Raw genomic sequence first — 20,777 nt, forward strand, 5'->3', positions numbered from 1 at the left:
TTTGTGTCTGCATGTGCATTTACACACACTTACCTACAACCAAAGCATGGTGCTTCACCAATACACCAAAACACCAACATTCTTGAAGCTAATGTCTCTTAATGTGTGAAATCTAAAATCAACTCCTGTATTGCAAATTCAGCACCTAACGACGTCCCAGAGCACAAGAACACTAGATCCCCAGCAGAACTCAGTGAACGATTTCTTGGTGGATTCAGACCAATTGCCAGGATAATTGTCTTGTGTGAAGCCTTGCTGTTCAACTGAGGACAAGTCACCTGGACTGTGGCCAGGTCCATGTTAGTCACCACTGGAAAGCCAGTGGTAAGAAAAATACTAGTGCTCTAGTGCTGAAAGGAAAAAAAAAAGAAAAAGTAATTTCACAAGCAGGGAGCTGGAGGCTTTTAAATCACTACATTATATCCAACTGAGCAAAAATCAACCATTTCCATAAAGACAGCTATTCCAACTCCTTTATTTTTAAAATGTTTCTTCATATGTATACATGACAAAAAAATAATACGATGGCTCCACAGATGCAACCTGTGGGCTGGGAAGAGAAAGCCAGAGCTCAGAAATCAAATAATGCTCGAACATAATGAAATTTCTGGGGTTTTATACCACCTAATTAGCCAGGCCAGCATCCCTTAACACAGATACCAATATCTAGTCAATAGAGTAGGCCTGAAAAAAATTCCAAGCAAAAACTACGTATTTGCTTCAGGTTCTTGCTGAGCATCAAAAGTTATTTATTCTTCACTTGTACCTTCATCTCATTTAGAATGCTACAGCTGCTGCTCCCTGGCACTCTTCCTTTACAATGATCTCATTGATAAGAGGAGACAGCTTTCAAACACTGGCCATTTAATTATAAAAAAAAGCCTAGAGACACTGAGCAAAGGCACATGTCTCTGTATCATACAGCATGAGTAAGCGTTCAAAACAGTGCTGTTCAGAGCCACAGTAGGCTTCTGAATGACTCTGGACTGAGCAAGCTTGGGTTGGCCAAGGCCATGGTGGGGACCTGACTCTTAAGGCTGCCCAAGCATGAGGCACTGTCCACACCGCCTGCTGCCTCTGCTTCTGGAGCAGAACCGACCACCAAGGCCCGAGCTGCACGGTGTCGCAAGGGCTGGGCAGCACACTACTGCAGCTGGGTGGATTTGGTCCTATCCTGGGCAGGAGTAGAGCAGTCACGTACAGAGAACGGTATCCGACACACAGGCCGGTCAGACCCAGGCTGCCTCCTTACACAGCTTAGTTGGACAAGCCTCAACTGCAGGGTCTAGAAAAATCACAGCAGATTACCAGCTCACTAATAACAGAAGACAAGAAACATACAGGACTTGCAGCTGCATTCGTAGCTATTTTGCGAAGTGTCTTGCATGCCTTTACATTCTGGGTATTTAAAACCAAAAACTCTAGAAATGTCCTGAAGAGAACAACTGTACTTGTTTTCCACTGGGCTGGAAAACTTTTCCACTTGTTAGCGTCATATTCCACGTTGTTTGGGTTTGTTGTTTCAAATTAAAACATCGCAATGAAATCAGGCACTGAATGTTTTACAAGAGATTACCGGAGCACGAGTCTGCTGCATTCTCTTATACATCCGAAGCACATCCCAATGTCAGATGAATGAAGACAGTCCTTACCCTTAGTGCAAATACCACGTTGAAGAGAATCATAGTGGGCATCTCTCTCTTTGGTGAGGGATCAGTTTTGGATACCTGAAAAATAAAAAGGCTAACTCAGTCAAGTAACAAGTTTGCTGCAAAAAGAGAGCAGACAATTCAAATTATACCATCAAATTTGACTTTTAAAAAATAAAACTATGGGACTTTTTAAGCCACAGTTACTCTACAACAACCACCTTTTCTGAGAAGCTGTGAAAACTTAAACCAAAGCATTTTGGTCACGACCATGGGAATGAGAATCAGTTAAGACAGCCGTCTTATTAGGTGTCTTTACTATCATATTTTAGCATCATTAGGGACCCTAGGTGTAAATTCCTTAGCACAGTTGTCATATATATTAATTAAAGAGAAGTCCATAGATTTCTCATCCCAGGCCACACATTCTTTCCTTTCCCAAAATCCTCATTTGGATTGCATCATGTTACAAACTGTTGCTTTTAATCAGAAAAAATATGCTCTAGAACTGCAGTACTAAAATAAAAGGTTTGATTTTCCCTTCCTGCAGGACTTCAAACACATTCTCTGCCCTCCCCTATTGTTTCTGCAGCAGATATCTTTATCCCCAATGCAGGCACAGACTTTCTGCTGGGGAGGAACAGTGGAAGCCAAGACAAGCAAGTTGAATTTGCACATCCGAGACTAACAACTCTGAATCGAGCAAGCGTCGCCACAAGATGGAGCACAAAATCCAGAGGACATTCCTGCCACCCCCGAAGCTCCCTGCTGAACACCCATCCAATCCCAAGTGAAAACAGCTATAACCTGCCAGGCCAAACACCCAGCTAACCTAATATTCGGTCTCTACCCAACATATGTGCATCTGAGAAGGGCAAACACAGAGAAGCTGGCAAAAGCAGAGCTGCATCCACCCTTCCTGACAGGTCCCAAGCATCAGCAATGAACTGCTCAGCAGCGAACTCCAAAATCCGAGTGCTTTCACTCAGTAGTCTTAAAAAATAGAGAAACTAAAAGAAGTGATGCGTATTTTTGTTTTTGCTAAGTGTAAGTGAAGTTCTATCAAAAAGGCAGTGATGGGAGGGTGGTAAAGCCAATTTACTGTGTTTATTTGTTCTGGAGTTACAGGTTCCAGGATGTCTTGTGAACTTCAAGAAAGACTCAAAAGCGTTTCTGAGTGTAGGGGCTAATCCTATTCCTTCCTTAAAATCAAAAAGCTTCCACCATTAACATCAGTTGGGATGCAGGCCAGATTTCATATCACCTCTTGTCCAGAAAAAAGAAGAAATGACTAAGCTGGTTAAGAAAATGCTGAAGGAATTTGAAGAATTCAGAATATTGCTACATAAATGGTGGTCTGGCACACATGATTAAATATTTGTGCTCTTGTAACTCCAGAATCTCATCTGAGTAAGAATTTGCTGAGCTGTCCCATGGATTAATTTACTGCAGTATGAACTCTGAAGAAACCCAAACCAGAGACTGTCAGGTTACTCTGGCCACTGCCTTTGTTCCATGGGAAAGGAGCTCCATCTAGCTTCCTCCTAACTGCAAAAGGGGCCCAGATTTAGACTCAAATGAACTAGCAGAGATGGCCGCCACGTCTAGAACATTCTGGACACTAGAAAGTTCTGGGGTGCCTACTGGGGTGATAAGACACACCCAAAAAGAAGATCCTACAGGAAGTAACAAAAAAGTGTTCACAGCATTTTATAAGTTTGTCTACCCAGATGCAATTTTATTTAGACAAATTGAAAATGAAGAGACATTTCATGCAATTAGGATAAAACTGACTGGAAGTGGATAAAAAGGTATAGTAATGTGTGGTGAAAAAAATCCAAACACAAATTTACAACCTCGTTTACACCACATTTAGGAAGTTGTGCCTTTCGGACTAGATTAGCAAAATTAACAGAATCTGACACTGTGAGAGAACAGGCCACAGCTGTGAGGGTCCTGAGGGCACTGAAAGGTCTCAATGGCCCTGGCCAGTCCCAATGGCTCCCCCACCACACATGCTAGCCCATGACCCAGGAGTCCCATTTAAGCTCAGCCCAGGGCCTGGAGGTGTGCCTGTCTCCAGCCCTGCCTCCTGGATGGACCTTCGACCTGTGTTGTATGTAGCTTCTCTCCTGGCTGGACCCTTGTTCAGTCCATTGCAGCCTCGTCCTCCAGCCCTGTCTCTGGTCCTGCCTCCTTTTGCTCCCGGCTGGGGTCCCTGTATGGACCCTGGGCCTGGTCCATCACTTGCCTTGTCTGGGACTGCTGATGCACTTGGGGACACTTGAATTCTGTCTTCCAAAACAGCTCAAACATTTGAGGACAGAGTCTTGGTGAGTCACATTTCTTGTAGACTCACAACTGAGTTTCGAAAGTGGAACACTAGCATTTTCTGATGCTTAGGCCAGTTCCTCACTTGGATTAAAGCAGTCTGGTCCTCTAAATATCAAGCAGCAGTTGCCAACAATCTGCTTGCACCTCTAATTATAGATAGAGAGGATGATAGAATTGGCAAGCAGATTTTTTTCCCTAAAAAAATGAACGACTTAGTAAATTTGATGAAAAATGAGACCAAAGCAGTTCAGTGACAGAGATCACTGTTGGGTTCAGAAATTACCAAAGCCTAGTTAATTCTTACAGTCTATCAGGAAGAAGGAATGGGACAGGGGATATTTTGCACATAGAAGCACGTAAGTTCTTTTCTGGGTTTAAGCAGGACCTTTTCCATAGCCTAGGTGGCAACTGCTTTCATTCCAAGCAGTTAAAACACAGACCAGAGAGCAAGGTCTCAATGCAAACAGCAGCCTGACTTCATCCACAAGAAAGTATCAGACCTCTTTCAACATCCTACCTATTCCAACCAAGCCTTGCGAATCATCTTCAGCACCAGAAAAGAGTTAAAAGCCAAACAAGGCTCTGATGAAGCTTTTAGCACTTGTGAAGGTTTTGGGTGTTGTTTTTTTTAGCTGCCATACTAATTAGAGGTGCCTAATTAGAGGTGCTAAAAAGCTAACTTGCAATAACTAACCTAGTGAGAAACAGCTTTTTGAGCTGGACTGCTTAGTATTACTTCTCTTTACCCACACTGCTTTTTGACAGTAACCAGAAGGGGGTTTCTGTGAATCACTGACCCGGCTCCCTCAGTTTCCCACTCACTGTATTTATCTGGAAGTAAGTAAAAGACAGCTTTGAGCATCAGGAAGTAAAAACAGGATCAAAAGCCAACAAGCACATTCTGAATTCTAAGTTTCCTAACTAAGCCAGACAGTTTATAAAGAAGGCAGGTCCCCAGAGTAGCCTTCATACCGTACCTGGCCAAGCGCATGCTGAAGCAACGTGGGATGACCAACAAAGCGAACATTATCAATCTTCAGTTCAAACTTTTTGCCACACATATCTGACTTGGTAGCCAAAATTGTTGCCAGGATGACATCTGAAAACCTTGAAGAGCAGAAACAGAAGTTATTACAATTTTCAAAAAGCATACCCCCAGAATATTCCTCCAAATACAGGTATATTTAACTCACAAGTTTTTAAAGCATTTTGTGTCTAAATTGCTGTACCTGGAGTACCACCAATTATGGAAAATTAAGAACCCTTTAATTACTTCTCTCAGATCATCACAATTATAAAACAGGAAGCATTCACAACAAAGACTGCAGGGTCATGCTTATTTAATTACATGCTCAGCAAAATACATTGGAAAGATTAGATGCAGTTCGCTTAAATATCAAAACAGCTCAAGTTAGCCATTGCCTGGATTTAGCTGCAGGTTAATGAACTTACTAAGCAACTACATATTGACACAGCCTGTCACTCAAGCACAACAGAGATCTTTAAGCCACCCAGTATGGCAGAGAGGAAGGCAAGAAAGAGCTGATTCAATTAGAAGAAACATACAACCAATGCTTGTCCTTCCTTTCCCAAAGCTCATCAGTGAGATTCAAAGTTACTCACTTAACAGATCTGAACCTGTGGTCAACAGACCACTGGCACCCTTCTGAGAGCTGCCTGGCTTCACCTGGGCTTTCTCATTCGATAAACCAAACTGAGACAAATTTGTGACAGGGCAGGCCCTTCCCAACACCGACCACTGGTGTTACTGGATTGCTCTGGATCCGTGGTGGGAAGGCGGCAGCTGCGAGACAGGAGGGCAAGTATCTATAAGGAGTCTGCCCCTGCAAAATACAGCTACCACTGCAAAAACAGGTGAGAATCCAGAGTGACAAGGGAGGAGTTCTGCAACTGCTCTTTCCAAAGGCCTTACATCTGTCTGGTCTCTACAAACACTTGTTTTCCTCAGGGTGTCCCCTGAGACAGTGAAGCTCAAATCCACAGGGAAGAACACCTCAGCTGCTGGAGGGAACTTGTTCTAGAACAGGAGCAGTGCAAGGTTTGATATTAGTGAGTTCTTTCCTCATCCGATTTCTCAGAGGCTCCCATTTAACCACATAAATTTCAAACCAGTTTCTGATGAGACCAATTTTTTAAGAATGAAGACGTTTATTTCATTTTCTTTATTTACATTCAGGGATATATGTCCCTGTCAGACCATCCCCCTCCACCAGGCAGGTATCCCAGATAACCCACTATCACTCAGAGAAAAGGGCAGGCATGGGTGTGTGCTGCGCTCACCTTATCTCTTGGCCACAAGTGAGCCCTCGATGCCCAGAGAAGGAATTAATGCACCATATTCCTGCTTCAGTCTGAGTGAGCTATGGAGTACTACAGAAATTAAGACAAATGCACACAGACAGATCTTTTGTGTCTATCCATCTGCATATGACCCATGGGGCATTTCTTTTATTAGACCTACATAGACTGAAAATGAAGGACAACAGAGGGACTTTACAAACTGTCAAAGCCTCTGGTGTTTGTACAAACAGGTCATCCTGACCACAGCACGCTGCTTACACTTGGCTTATGGAAGGAGCAGCTGTGTACAAATTTCCAGATCCCTGGCTGCTCTGCTTCAAACACAGCTAAGGGCAAGCAGAGAGAGGGCAGACTAGCCAGAGACTCCTAGGGCCACCGAGCCCACGCTCCTCGGCCACCGCACTGCACGGGGCTGCACAGCACACAGAGTTTGTGAAGAAAGGGCAAAGCGTCCTCAAACAGGATCTGGACTGAGAGTCCCTGGAGATCACATTCAAAATAGGAAAAAATGTCACCGTGACAGCAGTGAGCTTTTCCCCCTCTTTTTGCCCTGTTCAGCTGTGTTCATTAATTGACTCATCATGGAGCCAGGAAGACTGTAATAGCAATGGTTCCAAAACAAGCATATGTTTTGTGGGGTAAAGGGAGAAGGAGGGTAAACTAGAAAATGCCTGCTTGCTGGTGAGAAATTAGTTACTCTTCCCTCCCCCAGCCTTGGCAAAGGATACCCTGGGAGCTGGAAAACCGATCATTATGATGACTTTCACCACTGTTAAGATTTGACTTTTACAAGGAATTACACCAGCAGATCTTTTAACAGATAAACGTGGTGCTAATATAACAGTTCAGCAGTTCCTCAGCAGAGCTCATGACACCTACAGCCCTCTGTCTGCTCTACCTTGTATGTGGCTCTGTGGGGAGGCGGAGATTAAAAGCTTGATTTTGTAAAGTCCTCAGTATCTTCTCACTAGCAGAGACTTCTCTTTCTGGGAGAGTACGGTGACTGCAGCCAGATGACACGCTCAGGACAGATAACCCTGTGATGGGTTACACGGGTGCTCCCTGATGGGTACAGACACCTGGTATCACCACAGGCTCTCCCAAGAGCAACCTGGACTCCAGTCCTGCTCTCTCATCTGACAGCCTAGATTTCTTGGTTTTTCTGATTTGGGTTTTTTTCCCCCCAATGCTCTACATAATTTACACATTCCTTAGGCCTCAGGATGATAGGGAAATTGAGGGACAGCAGATACATTATTCCCATCATTTCAATTCATCAACTCATCTTAGAAAATAACACTTTTACTTTAAATATTTTAATACTGATTTTCTAATCTCTGAGGTATATTAAGATGACCTAAAAATACTGACTTATCAGAGTCCAAGAGCTTGTTAGAAGCAGATTAGGTTTCACAGTTGGGCAGTAACAGTCCCTTCTCCTTTTATGAGATTAGTCTGAGCAGTGTGATTTCCAGAGGGAAGCAAACCTCTCCTGTACTAAGGAATTCAGCAGGCAGAAACTAAATACAAAATCCAAAAGCTTTGGTTTGCCCAAAATATCCTACCACTCCTATCACAAGCTCAACGTAGCAGCAACAGCAGACAGTCCAGCAGTACGATACAAACCACACTAGTGCAGATCGACTGCTGTCACCAGCATCTCCTCTGGAAACCCAGCTGAAACAACAATTGCTTTAGCACACGGAAAGGGAGGGGGAAAAGAATCTCAAACACAAATTCATTTTTTCCCCAAGAATGGAGAATAACTTTTTATATACCACAGGAATTCAAAACAAGGTTTTAATAAAGAATTCTTCTTTGAAATAGTTTAGAATGGGAGCTGCGTAACTAAGTAAGCATCTTTATGTTAAGCAGGGACTAGAGAGACAGTTTAATACTTCTGGGGCCCTGGGCTGAGATAACCACTTTTCCCTCCACACATTCAAAAAGGGGGCATAATGCAATCAATCCAGTTGAGCTTAGTGGGGCACCAAGAACAAGCAACCAGCACAGGTGCTCAAAACCAGGTCTCTGAAGAGCTCTCCATAATCACTGTGGGATTAAATAGTTTACCCATTGATCTGTACTTTTATTGCTCATCAGAAAGCAATTTATTTTAGGGCTCCTTTTGGAATAACTACAATGCCAAGACTACACTTGTTGCATTCTCGAAGGATCACAACTTTTCTCAATTCACAGAAGGGACAGTACCACACCCATTCTGGATACCCTACAGGAAGCACGGAAATGTTAGTAGGACCTTTGTAATTATCCTAGCATAAACCTTTAGCAATATGTTTCCTACAGACATTGTGATTTAGCATATAATTATCTCATCATTCAGTGTAAAACAGAAACCAGAAACAAAGCACAATTAAAAGGATGGTGAGAAAAGAAAGCCATTCTAGACAAAGGTGATTGTTTAGAACGTTTGGTCTTACCCTGAAACCAATTGCTCATCAGTTAGAGGACATTGGTCTCTGAAATGGGAACATGGCCATAAACACAAAACAAAACACAACAAAAGAAAATAAACGAGGCAAGTACACAAAATACAAAAAAAAAAAAAAAAAAAAAAAAGAGATAATATTAAAAACTAGGATGAACTATTAAGGGTTAAACTCCTGTAAAGGAAATATAACTACAGAGAAGAGTCAAAAGTTAATGGTAGGTGAACTCCAGGGATATATTGCAGGCTTAGATTGACAACACGCCGAAAACAGGCTAAGGCATTTCAGACCTCTCACTAACACTGGCTGCTGTACTGTGTTCCCACAATACATTGCCTTTATGGAGCTGCATTTACACTGTACTTTTTAATTCATGCTTACCTTAGGAGAAAATAGAAGAGGCTGCAGTCTGATTTAGAGCAGATTCTAAACTTCAGGTTTTTCTCTAGCCTATTAACTAGCATTTTCACCCAAGGAACATCCTGTGCAGCACCAAATGACCCACAGCTCTTCACAATTGGTTCTGGTGCTTCCATACCCGCAAGACTTAGAAAAAGAGGATGCCAAACATTTATTGTTGCACACACAGCCAGGATTCTGTAAAGGGCCTTGCACACAGAGCTGCTGCTGCTCTCCCCAGGGATCTAAACAATAGGTACAAGTCTGTCCAGAATCACAGCACAAGCATGAAGTCATTTTTCATCTGTCTCCCTAGGCAAGGAGCAGAAACTTAGGACAAGTAGGCTGAAAAAGTTTTCAAGGCAAAGAACCTGAAAACCTTCTTTTCAACAGGGGTAGAGAGCAAGGCTCTGTTAACAGCTGTACTCACTTTTATATCAGAGAAACAAACACCTATTTTCATTTTAACAGTCTGCTGCTGTTTGTTCCAAATAACAAGAAAAAAAAGGACTTGTTTCCTGAAACAAATTTCCTAAATATACTGAAAAATGAATTTGATAAAACTTTTATGCTGTCCATAGAGACAAAATAAAAACCTCCAACAATTATTAATCCAAAAGACAGCACATTTCTACTGGTCATTTTGAAAAGGGAATCTAGAGCAATCCCAAATGACAAACTATACAAAGGGGGTGATATTACAGGAAGGGTGTTTTTAAAGGGACGGACGGATGAATGGAAAAGCATGGGCTTACAGAAAGGAAGCCTTTCAGAATAAATACAAGGAAGAACACTGGAGTCCAGTGAAAGAGGGACAGAGGATACAGAAATGTTATCACAGGAGAACTACTGTTTGTTAGAAAGGGACATTCAAGTCCTTGTTTGTCAGTAACTTGACTTTTTTTATAACAGAAGCATTTGGCCAATTAATGACATCAATGCTGTCAAACTTGCTAAACCTCCTTCACTTAGTCAGTTACACTACTAAAAAATGCAAAGTCTGGTGTAACATATGTTACTATACATGCATCTTCATTAGAATTTTTGCTTGCTGACTATACCACCTTCAGAAAAACTACAAAAAACATTTCAAACCAATTTAACAAAACATTATTTTATGGCTTCAAAAGAGTAATTGCCTCATGTTCTTTCAGGGAAAAAAAAAAAAAAAAAAGACTGGCAGGCATCTGGATGAGCAGTGAGGGGTATGTATCACTGGTAAAGTATGCAAAAACTGAAGGATGTTTTTGAAGAGAGCAAAAACAAATGATGAAAGGCTGAGAAGAAGCCAACAGAGAAACACTTGACTGGCAATTTGTTTTGACAGTGACAGATTCTTCTGAACACCTTTTTGTTGCATGGCCACCATCAACACACCTCAACTACTTTTGCTGGTTGACTTGCTTTTAAAAGGAAGAAAAATCTATATCCTGAAGATCCAAACACACAGCTCCAGTAGGAATTAATACAAGTAGAAATGCTACACTGTAGAAATTAATACAAATACACACCAGTAACCTAGAGGTAGGATTGTTATGAATAGGCTGCAATTGTCTATAAAAAACAAAGAGTTCAACAATCACCAGTAAATTTGAGTCTGAAGGTTAAAAGAAATCCAATTATACATACATATGTGCTATATGGAAATGGAGAGTTAAGGCACCTAAACTGATCTAATTTTGTCCTTTCTGATGCCATAAACAAATACATACACCTCAACTGCTCCAGGAAAGGTCAGCTCAAAAGTAATCGATGTGGGTTCCAGTAGCTTAAGAAAAAAACCACAACGAACCTTATCTAGGAGACCATTGGTGCTAGATTGCTAGTAAATTAAAGACAGCCATCCAGTATAAAAATGGATGAATCCAACCATCATAAGAACTATTGCAGCAACAAGACAAATCTGAAATAACCTTTGCTACTGAACACAAAAACATGGGAAAGACCCAACCCTTCAACATTATCAAACTTGCCACACACCATCAACTCAACCTAGCAGTCTGTCCACTCCAAAGCCTCAATTTGTGCCACCAAAAACCTCCACAGATGCTACTGATATGCAGTGATTTAAAGGGATCTTTAACTCTTCCTTGAAGAAGCCTCCCAGAAATAATACAAAACCACTTAATGAATTACTTTCATCAAGGACAACTCCAATCAGCAAATCACCACCACCAGAAAATAGGCTGGACTTCAGGCTGATGAAATGTCTCCATGGACTACTAAACTGTTTCGGCAAGAGAACCGCTGCACCACTGCACCGCGGAAGAACGAACTTACAGGGGCAGAGCTGCCACTGGGGTAATGGGAACGGCTCTCACAAAACCAGTCTCTCCATTCCTGGTGTCTCCAGCCTGGTCGTCAATGGGAACATACAAAACACATTCCAAACAGGAGCCCGGGAGCAAAAATTCATAACACTGGTAAGGAGAAAAACCCATGAGCTCAAGGGCAATACTGGTTTTACAGCAAATGATAATTAAACTCCCTCCTTTCCTAGTTTACAAATCATATGCATCTCACTCTCTTGAAGACATCTGCACCTTTCTGCCTCCACTCTCCCCTTAGAATCTCTTCTGCACCACAGGCATCAACTTCTGTTACTCCCAAAATGGTCTGATACAAATCAAAAGTCTGAGCAACCTGTTGTACACAGTTTTGAAGATCCCTTTTTTCCACCTGTATCAGTAAGTCCAATGAAAGATATTAACTCTGCCAACAAAACTCCTCTTGCCCAATATAAATTAATAGTACTTAGTATATAAAGCAAATCAGCGATTTCTTCTACTAGCTGCTATCATTGAAGAGAAGGACACGTTTAGCTGCTACATCAGTTGTAGGGGATGCAGCGGACTTACAACACTGATTACCCTGGTATTGCGAAAAAGCTTTTCAATAAGCAAACTTGAAACAAATGCAATTTTCAAAGAGACTTTGAATTTCTGAGTGCAGATGCCCAGTCACATAAGCAGCACAAGCAGTGTGCTGGACCTTGGTATCTGGCCTCTAGCAGAACCAGCACTTTCAGAGCAACATAAATGCTTCTCTTCTTCTATTTCCCCTTCACCTCCATGGCAGCTATAAACAGATCCGCAGGACATAATATTAAGGGATTCCCTGCTAACAGGCCAGCGTTGGCTGACACCTCAACTTCATCTAAGCAGATATAGGGCTTATCAACACTGACTTTAGTAAGAGTCAAGTGCAGACACTGCAGCATGAATACAAAACTGTACAAATGACAACTTCTTTTCTCTGAAGACCATCACTGCAGAGGGCGATTTCTGTCTTAACATTCCTTCATTCAGTGCTTCAGAACTGTGATACTTTGATTTAGCGAGCTCAGATGAGAGATCATAAATTCTTTTAAACACTAAAAGCTTAATAATAAATACCTAATGAGGAGATTAAGCACTAACTTTCAAAACCACAGCTCTGGACATCACTACAATGAAATAATCTAAATTTTGGGTTTATGTAGGTTACATGCCAGCACATTCAATCTACTTAAAACCAGTTTCAGGAAAATACTAGCAGTTTTCTCATCTGACCATAATTTGAAAAGATAAAAGCTCCTCCTGCATCACTGTAGTAGCCACATACTGCAACACAGTAATTCAGCACCACAGGTAACATCCAGCAAACTCAGCTCTGCATTAAGTGCTTTGTCCAACCTGCCAAAATGGCAGAGGCAACAAGAATCAGTATCAGACAGAAGTTGGTACCATTCCAACACTGTCTGAATCTATCTAGGGAAATACTAGAGCCAGGGTTTTGAACAGCAACCAACAAAATCCCTGAGATAACCAGCAAACGTGTGCACTGAGCCTTCCTCGTGTGCACACTAGCTGCCGTCCCCAGCAGTCTGAAACACCGTTCACTAGTCACCAAACTTACAAAACCACGGCTCGCTCCCACTGGAGTTGTGCCCTGTACCAGAGTGCACTCCCTGGAGACACAACAGAAGGCTGTGTTTGAAGGTTTGAAAGACACCAGAAGAGGCAAGAGATACGAATGACCTCAAGCAAAATATGGTTTTTTGTATCCCAGTCCTGGAAAAACATATGAATTGATAAAGTTTACTGTCATGGGTGATTTTAATTTCAGCTAAACCATTCTCAAAGTTAAGAACGAGCTTTCATTTTGCAAGGTTGGGATCTAAATTTCTTGGGGGGGGGCAAGTGATGAGTAATTCTTTTTCACTCTTATATGAGAGAAGAGCAGCAACTACCCCATTTTATTGACATTGGAGATCAAAACACGCATCACAAAAAAGATCTGAAATTGAACCGTAGTCCAACAGACAAAAACCCCCTTTTCTTTCCCAGATTTGTCTCATATCTGATAGCCATAAATTTAGAACCACACAGCAGATTTCAAATTTTCTACAAAAACTAATTAGAGGGTCCATTCGTACATACGTAACACTGCCTATTTTCAATGCATTTGTAACCCACTGATTTCCTGTAATTTTAAAACTATCTTTAAGTCTTGGTTTCCTTTTGAGTTACTATTCCACTCCACAGACACAAAGGCAGCTATATCTGGAGAAACAAAATTAGTTATTCATTAGTGCACAGCAGTTCCATACGACAATTACATGAGCTAGGGAAGAATTTGAGGCAATTGAATAATATATCCAGTTAGAGGGAGGCAGGTAAAGAAAAGTGGAATTTTGCCAAAGGATTAATACTCCTAATTTTGAAAGAGTAATATTGCCTTTGTAACGAGCATAAAATAACTGACCTATACCTTGCCCGGAAAACAACAGATTCAGTAGCATTCCCTCATGAGACGTTCCTCATTACTAAGCACTAATTTGCTCATAACTTGGCATTAAAGCATTTATTGGCAGGTCATCTTCTATACAGTCTGAGAGAATTTGCCTAGTGAACTAGGAGGCAAGAGAGCAACCGGCCACCTCTCCTCTGTTTCAAACTCTTAGGCAAGGAGAAATGTTTTCCCCCTACCTGGAGTCCCCATCTTGATCTTCTGTGGTGTCACCAGAGCTATTCACCGCATATCGACTCCTTGGTTTATCTGAAGCAAAGAATAAAGACAACTTTTTCAAGGATCTCCTTAAAGTTGTGTTAAGAGTACATCACTGTAGTGATGTCTGTGCCCTTTTAAAAATTATCTATAAGGCAGATCTAAAAAAAAGTAGTATTAAAAGCAGAAAGCCCCTTCCTTTTTAGGTAGAAGTACCAGATCTTGTTTCATTCACAGAAATAACTTTTCTCTCAAGTGCCAGGTTTGCAGTTAGAGAAAGAGTGGAAAATAAAATTCTGACCAATGCATTTCCCTCATTATTGCTTAGGTTTCAGGACAATGACCATGCTCCAGAACCCCTCCTGCAGTGGCAGGTATCGAAATCCTTTACCAACAAAACCCAGGAGGGGGGCAGGAGGAAAGCAGCCAGCCCCCCCAAAAAAAAACTTTTCAGATTTTACCTATAAAAACAAAAAGGGGTTTGAAGAGAATTCTCTTCTGGTAAAAAGTGACTCACAACCTAAACCAGGGTGTCAAACCTCTGGTGACATCCAGCAGTTAGCAGGCGGCCCAAGTGACACAGCCTCACGGCTCCGGGGCACCTCCAGGCCCCGCAGCAGGACACTCGCCGCCGGCGAGGCCGGGGGGGACCCTGGCCCTGACCGCAGCCATCCTGCCCCCGGCCCCCGCGGGCTCCCGGCTGCAGGCGGGTCCGAGCCCGGCCCCGGCCGCCATCCTGGATCGGGAATGTCAAGAGGCAGAGGTACAACCAAGGCGGGCTGCGCAGCGGCCGGCTGGCACCTGCACGGCCCCGTGCTCCTGTTTTCCACACGGAATGAAACCTGCTCCAGCCCGTTATTCAACGCAAGGGACTAAAGTGTCTCCGCTTCTACCCGCTGTCGGTTAAAGCTCACTTAGTGCCTTCCGAACCCCCTCTCCCAGAGCCGTGCCTTCACCTCTCAGCCTGCCTCCTCCTTCCCCCACAGCTCTGAAATCCCACCACCGCCTCAGCCGGCCCAGGAGCAGCCACAAGGCACCGGGCCGGCAGCAGCGCCTGGCACTATGTGGGGCAGTTACCGTGGGTGTGCGGGGGGTGTGCGGGGTGCCTGGGGGGGACGAGGCGTGTCAGGGGTGTCAGGCCCCCACGCAGGGTACGAGGCGTGGGGGGGGTGTGGGATACCAGGCCCCCACAGAGGGTACGGGGGGCGCCAGCCCCCGGCGGAGGCTCCTGCGGGCGCGGAGCAGCCGCAGTCCCCGGGCCGGGCCGGGCGTCGCGCACTTACTGGCCTGTGCGGCGGGGTGCTCGGCGCCGCGCTGGAAGGGGAAGCGGAAGAGCAGCTTGTTGCCGCGGCTGCCCGAGCTCACCAGGATAACGCTGATGGGGCTGGTGCTCTCGCCCATGACGGCGCGGCGCGGCGCGGCCCGGCCCGGCCCGCAGGAAGGCCGCCCGCCGCCGCCGGCTTCCGCTTCCGCCCGCTACCGGGGACCAGCCGCGGCTCCCGGCGGCCGGCGGGGCGGAGCGGCCGGGGCCGAGCGGCCGGGGCCGGGGCCGGTGGCTCGGGGCCTCCGGGCTGCGGGCAGAGCGCGGCCGGCCCCCCGCGCCTCGCAGCCCAGTTCCGTCCAGCACCTCGCACACCCACAGCGCTGTCCCCCAGTACGGCCCAGTGCCCCCAGTTAAGACCAACACCTTGCAGCCCCCAGCAGTGTCCCCCAGTGCAGCCCAGTGCCCCCAGTTCAGACCAGCACCTCACACCCCCTCACCAGCACTCAGTCAGCCCTGTGTCCTCAGCCTAGACCAGTACTTCCCATGCCCATGGACACCACTCTTCATTCGTGGCACCCCAGTTTATTCCAGTGCTTCATCCACCCACAGCCAGCTCAGCCCAGTGCCCCCAGCACCCCCAGTTCAGCCACACACCCAGCCTGTGTGTGGTGCCCCCCTGGGCCCCCCAGCCATGGTGCTGGCCCTGGAGCCCTCATGCAGGGACTGCCGGAGGCCTGGACCACCCGTCCCTGTTTCTTTCCATCGGCCCCTTTGGGTCATTTCTAGTGATTCTGCCAGTTCAGCATTACGAGCCCAGAACTTTATTAAAAGCCGGTGGCAAACGGCAGCGAGGGCTCGTCACTCCCTGGTGGGTTAGCCGGTGCGGGATGCCTGCAGCAGGCAGGCTGTGGAAGTCGGTCCTCTTGGCCCTCTGTGCTCCAGGAAGGGCACACTTCATCTTGTTTCTCATGTTCACTGCGAGATCTCAGGGTGCTTTACCACACTGGTACAACTCGCCTTGTGGCTTTGTAAACTTACTCCTGCCTCTAGGTGTAAGATGTACTCCTGTAAGAGTAACAGCTGGCAGCGGGCTTGGCGCATTCGTCTTATTTTGTATTTAACTGAGATCAGAAAATTATCAGCAGTTATGTTAGAGGATGTCCTGGGTTTTGCATGTAAAGTCTTCTGCATTTGGTTATAATATTTGGATATTTGAACACTCTGAGATATCCCCACTCTGGACGTTGCTCTGCAATTCCTCCCCGAGGACATTGGGCAGAGGTGGGTGACTGAAGAGGGAGATGAGCACACACGGCGCGGGCGTAATCTGCAGGGCCATTCTCCGCAAGGCCAGCGATAACAATTGAAGCAGGAGAAGGTGTCGCTGAGGGGAGAGAGTTGTCCAAGGGTGATTAAAGAGCAGTCGTATTATCACAGCAGAGCATTCCTCGTGCACCAGCACTGGGCAGCTACGTTGAAACTTCCCAGTGTGTCTGCTTCAAAGCATAATTTTGTTTTCTTAAATAATAAATTACAGACATTCTTGTCATTTCCACATCTTGGAGGCTGTGGTTTATTTAAAGCAAACTGTTGCAAGCTGGTAGGAAATTAAAGAATAAAACCAGGACTTGAATTCCCCTTTTAAGATTTCCAAAACTTAATACACCCAAAATTTTTCAGTTAGAGTAGACGTATGTGCCACCATATCCATGGGAATTCCCTTTGAGGGGGAGGCTGTCCCTGCGCAGAATACAGGTGCATGGGGAAAGTTATCCCTGATCTCACAGTGGTGCCATTCAATCGGTCACTGGATTTACAGTCAGGGCTGATGAAAATGATAATCCCACTTTTATGATGAGCAAACAGACCTGTTGATCGCTTCTGCCTTTTAAAATGAGAAACTCTGGCAACCCGCTTTTGGAACAGGATTAAGAAAGACCTACGTTAATACTGGAAATCACCTTTTTTAACACTAAAAATCGCATGTCACAGGTTCATGGCAAATATTCGTCATCTGCTCAAGGGTGGACATTCTGCTAGGGGTTTATGAACATAACTGTGAGAAGCAGCAGCAAGGGAGGAGGGCAGGTCTGTGGGGTTTCCCATAGGACTATTCATTATTGGTCCTGTGACCAGTGATCATGTTTTCCAACTCCTCGTGTCACTCAGGCCAGAACCTCCACGTCTCACTATCCCGTGGGCAGCTGGAGCACCGGGATGGAGAAACCTGGCTGAAAGGTCCATGAAAGGGCAGAGACCATCACTCTCCGTGTCACACTGCAGCATGGCCAAGGATCACGCTTCTCCCACCAGGCACGTTCCTGAGGAGTGTCCCCAGCCGTCCCCAGTGCAGCCCTGATCCTGGGCAAGCGATGACCTCCTGGCAAACCGCGGTCATCTTTTGGCTGTTCTGGCTTTTGTGATAGTGCAAGTGTAGCTCTCGATAAATTAATCCAAATTCCATAAAGATTTCAGCCATGATGAACCCTCCTGTGCGGGCATTGCTCTGATCCTCATGTCTACACAGACTGTAATCCTACAGTCCTGGAGGATCAATGGCTAGACAGGAGGCTAAACAGTGGGCAGCAAAACAGGAAGGAGTCCTGATGGTGTCTCTGCCTTATGCCCGGGTATATCTGGGTCACAGTCGCTTCCCTCATGTGTTGACTGAGTGACCTCTGATTAAAAGCACTCTCACTGAGGAGAGCTTGGGGCACAGCCATGCAGTGGGCAATGTAAGAGGCAGCACTTTGGGGAGGAAATGAAAACATTATATAAATGTATATTCAACAACAACATCTTAATTTTCAAAGCAATTTTCCAATGAGAAAACTGCAAGTTTTTTAAAATGTGTATAGCAAGGGATGATGAATTCAGCCTGCCTTGATACTCCATCCATCTAAGCAGTATAAACTGAATATTGCCTTTTCCTGTGCCCTGACTGAAGGACTGCTGCCCATGCCCTCAGAGGCACTTTTAATGGGAGACTGCTCTGCACTGCATCTGTGCAGCCAGAGTTAGCTCCAGGTTTACAATGGACACATGTGGCATTTATTAAAGGGAGGATATACAACAAGCACTCTGATAATATTCCTTATTATAAATCAATTGTCTTCACCGGGTGTCAAGAGAGTCTCCTCTTGTATCCCCTCTTAAAGTGAGGTACCAAGAGAAGCGAATTACCCAGCCACCCAGGCAGTGGGCAGGAGGGCTGGGGAGGGAGCTGTGGTACTGAACACAGTCTTAATGAAATCCCAGATAAGGTGTTGGCCTCCACAGAGAGGGTGATAATACAAGATCACTGAACCCAGCCAGGCGTGCAGACCAAGAAGCATCAAGTGCTTTGTGCCTGCCCCTTGGGAAAGCCCAAGGTCTCTCCTTCTTCGTCCGACAGATCACCTGCAGGAAGGCTTAAACTCAGAGCCCAGCGCAAAGCACAGGGGGTGGGTCAGAGTCCTTCTGCGAGTGCCACTGCAGCCACCAGAACACTGGGGACACCAGAGGATACAGCAGCAGCTGTCTGACCCCATCCCTACCGCTTCTCTGGCACCACTGATTCATTCCCACCTGAGCCCAGGATGCAGTGGCAGAGCCACAGCCCCAGGATAGTGACATCTATTTGTAGTGAATGTATCAACTCCTACAGGCTGCAGAGTCTACCCGAAGAGGAGAGGCCTATCCCCACTTGAAAGCCCTGAGCAAACCCCCACCATGAGCACAGCACACAGGAGAGCCTAGCTCCCACCCCAAACCCAATGCCTGCCGGCAGTCAGGTCCCCCTGTCCAGCAGCATCGCACAGCTGCACCGTGGCTCCCAAGAGAGGCTCCAAGTTCAGTGTATGCTCCCGTGAGATATTTAGGGGGGGCTGGGTGGTGTGATTGCACTGGCATTGCTACTTTGGTACAGATAACCAACCGTATGCTGGACCCGAGTATCATTAGATCCCTAGAAGAATTTTCCTCTTAGCAGGACAACCGTGTCTGGGGAGCATCCCCTGGAGCAGTTGGTAGCATTGCTGTGAAATGCAGACATGTCTTGCAAGGAATCTGGCTTATACATATAAACCTTCTCAGCACAAGCGTGCAAAGCTATTTGGGCACAGAACACTATCTGACCTCTCTGACTGTACCAGGCAGCTTCCCATGCACAGCTGCCAGCGCTCAGTGGTGTGTACGACTGCTGTAGTTTATCAGGGTGGCAGAAAGATTTACCTCTGCTTCATGCGCTGGCAGGATATTAATTCCCTGAGGTTCAGCAGTGACCATCTCCATTAGGGTATTTCTTTGACACTTTGCCCACTTATCTGTGATTACAGACTTGTGCTCATCTTCCCTTTGCTTGTTTGGTCCTTCACACATCAAGCGTGCCCATGCCCTGAAGCTACAAGCCACCTATGGTGGGACCAGGCTTTCCTGTGCATGTCCAGCTGTAGCATGGCACACGCCAGCTCTGGCTGTGGTGCTGAGGGCTGTTGTACAGTTTGAAGGATAATTAACAGGAAGATCACGCAGCTAGAAATCAGATGTGCAGTATGAGGCATTTAGTGATGAAAAAAAGAAGTCTGGCTGGGCTTTCTCACACACACGTGCTTTTTTCTAGGACCCTTATCAATTTCATAAGCTCCCTCTCCCTGTATCCATAGGGATCATTACTACTGGTGCTTTTATAAGCAATATCAGTTGTGGAGTGCATCCCTAATTCTTTGCAAGAGGCTGGCAAAGTGAAGTCCTGGCAGCGGTGAAGCAAATGGCAAAATCTCCACTGATTCCCCCAAAATCAGGGTCTCACTCGCCCACTGAACTATACTGCACATCTCCCAGCCTGTCCCTCGTACTACTTAGGAAACATTTTATATTAAATATCGGGCCACGTGGCAGCCACATATACTGGAAGTGTACGACATGACACAGAAAGGCCCAGTCTTGTGTCCGCATCTGTGATGCAAGGCAGAAAATGCAGATTTTTTTCAAGCTCCTTAGTATGCTTGAAGTCCATACACTCCTCAGCTTAAAGATGTGTCCTAACACTCTGTCACTGGAATTTTCCAGCATTATCTCTCTGTTCATGTATCAATATATGTCCAGACAATTTCTTCTGGCCACACGGCCATTATGTTAAGAAACAAGAAGCTGATAACACCAGCAAGCGAGGAGGCCAGTGCACTGACCCTTGCTGAAATAGGCATTGTTTCACGGGGAGATAAGAGTCTCCCACCTCCATGGGTGGGCCTCTGGAGTGACCAATGAGCGTGGACAGGCGCCAAGGTCTGCTCTCCCCTTCCTCTTTATAACCAGGGCTGTCAGGGCGATGAGTCCAAACCTGCCCTGAGCACTCATTGCGAGGAGCCTGAGCCTGCACCCTCCTGCACG

At 45.4% G+C, this 20,777-nt stretch overlaps 1 protein-coding gene across 7 annotated transcripts in view; it reads right to left on the bottom strand.

Moving 5' to 3' along the window:
• The window catches only part of NPRL3 (NPR3 like, GATOR1 complex subunit), a 45,377-nt gene extending 29,772 nt beyond the window's left edge, over positions 1–15,605 (bottom strand). The window contains exons 1-6 of one of the 7 annotated variants that reach the window (XM_074886000.1): positions 15,427–15,602; positions 14,125–14,194; positions 8,747–8,785; positions 7,932–7,982; positions 4,961–5,090; positions 1,653–1,727 (exon numbers count right to left, since the gene is read on the bottom strand). In XM_074886000.1, coding sequence (XP_074742101.1) covers positions 1,653–1,727; positions 4,961–5,090; positions 7,932–7,982; positions 8,747–8,785; positions 14,125–14,194; positions 15,427–15,544 — 483 coding nt within the window. In that variant the 5' untranslated portion in view covers positions 15,545–15,602. Of the gene's footprint in view, positions 1–33; positions 340–1,652; positions 1,728–4,960; positions 5,091–6,284; positions 6,375–7,931; positions 7,983–8,746; positions 8,786–14,124; positions 14,195–15,426 lie in introns of those variants that run through there. The other 6 variants (XM_074886003.1, XM_074886001.1, XM_074886004.1 and 3 more) reach the window with 6 other exon arrangements.
• Between the last annotated feature and the right edge of the window lie 5,172 nt (positions 15,606–20,777).

The sequence above is a fragment of the Strix uralensis genome, chromosome 16 (assembly GCF_047716275.1).
Source record: "Strix uralensis isolate ZFMK-TIS-50842 chromosome 16, bStrUra1, whole genome shotgun sequence".
NCBI classification, from domain to species: Eukaryota; Metazoa; Chordata; class Aves; order Strigiformes; family Strigidae; genus Strix; species Strix uralensis.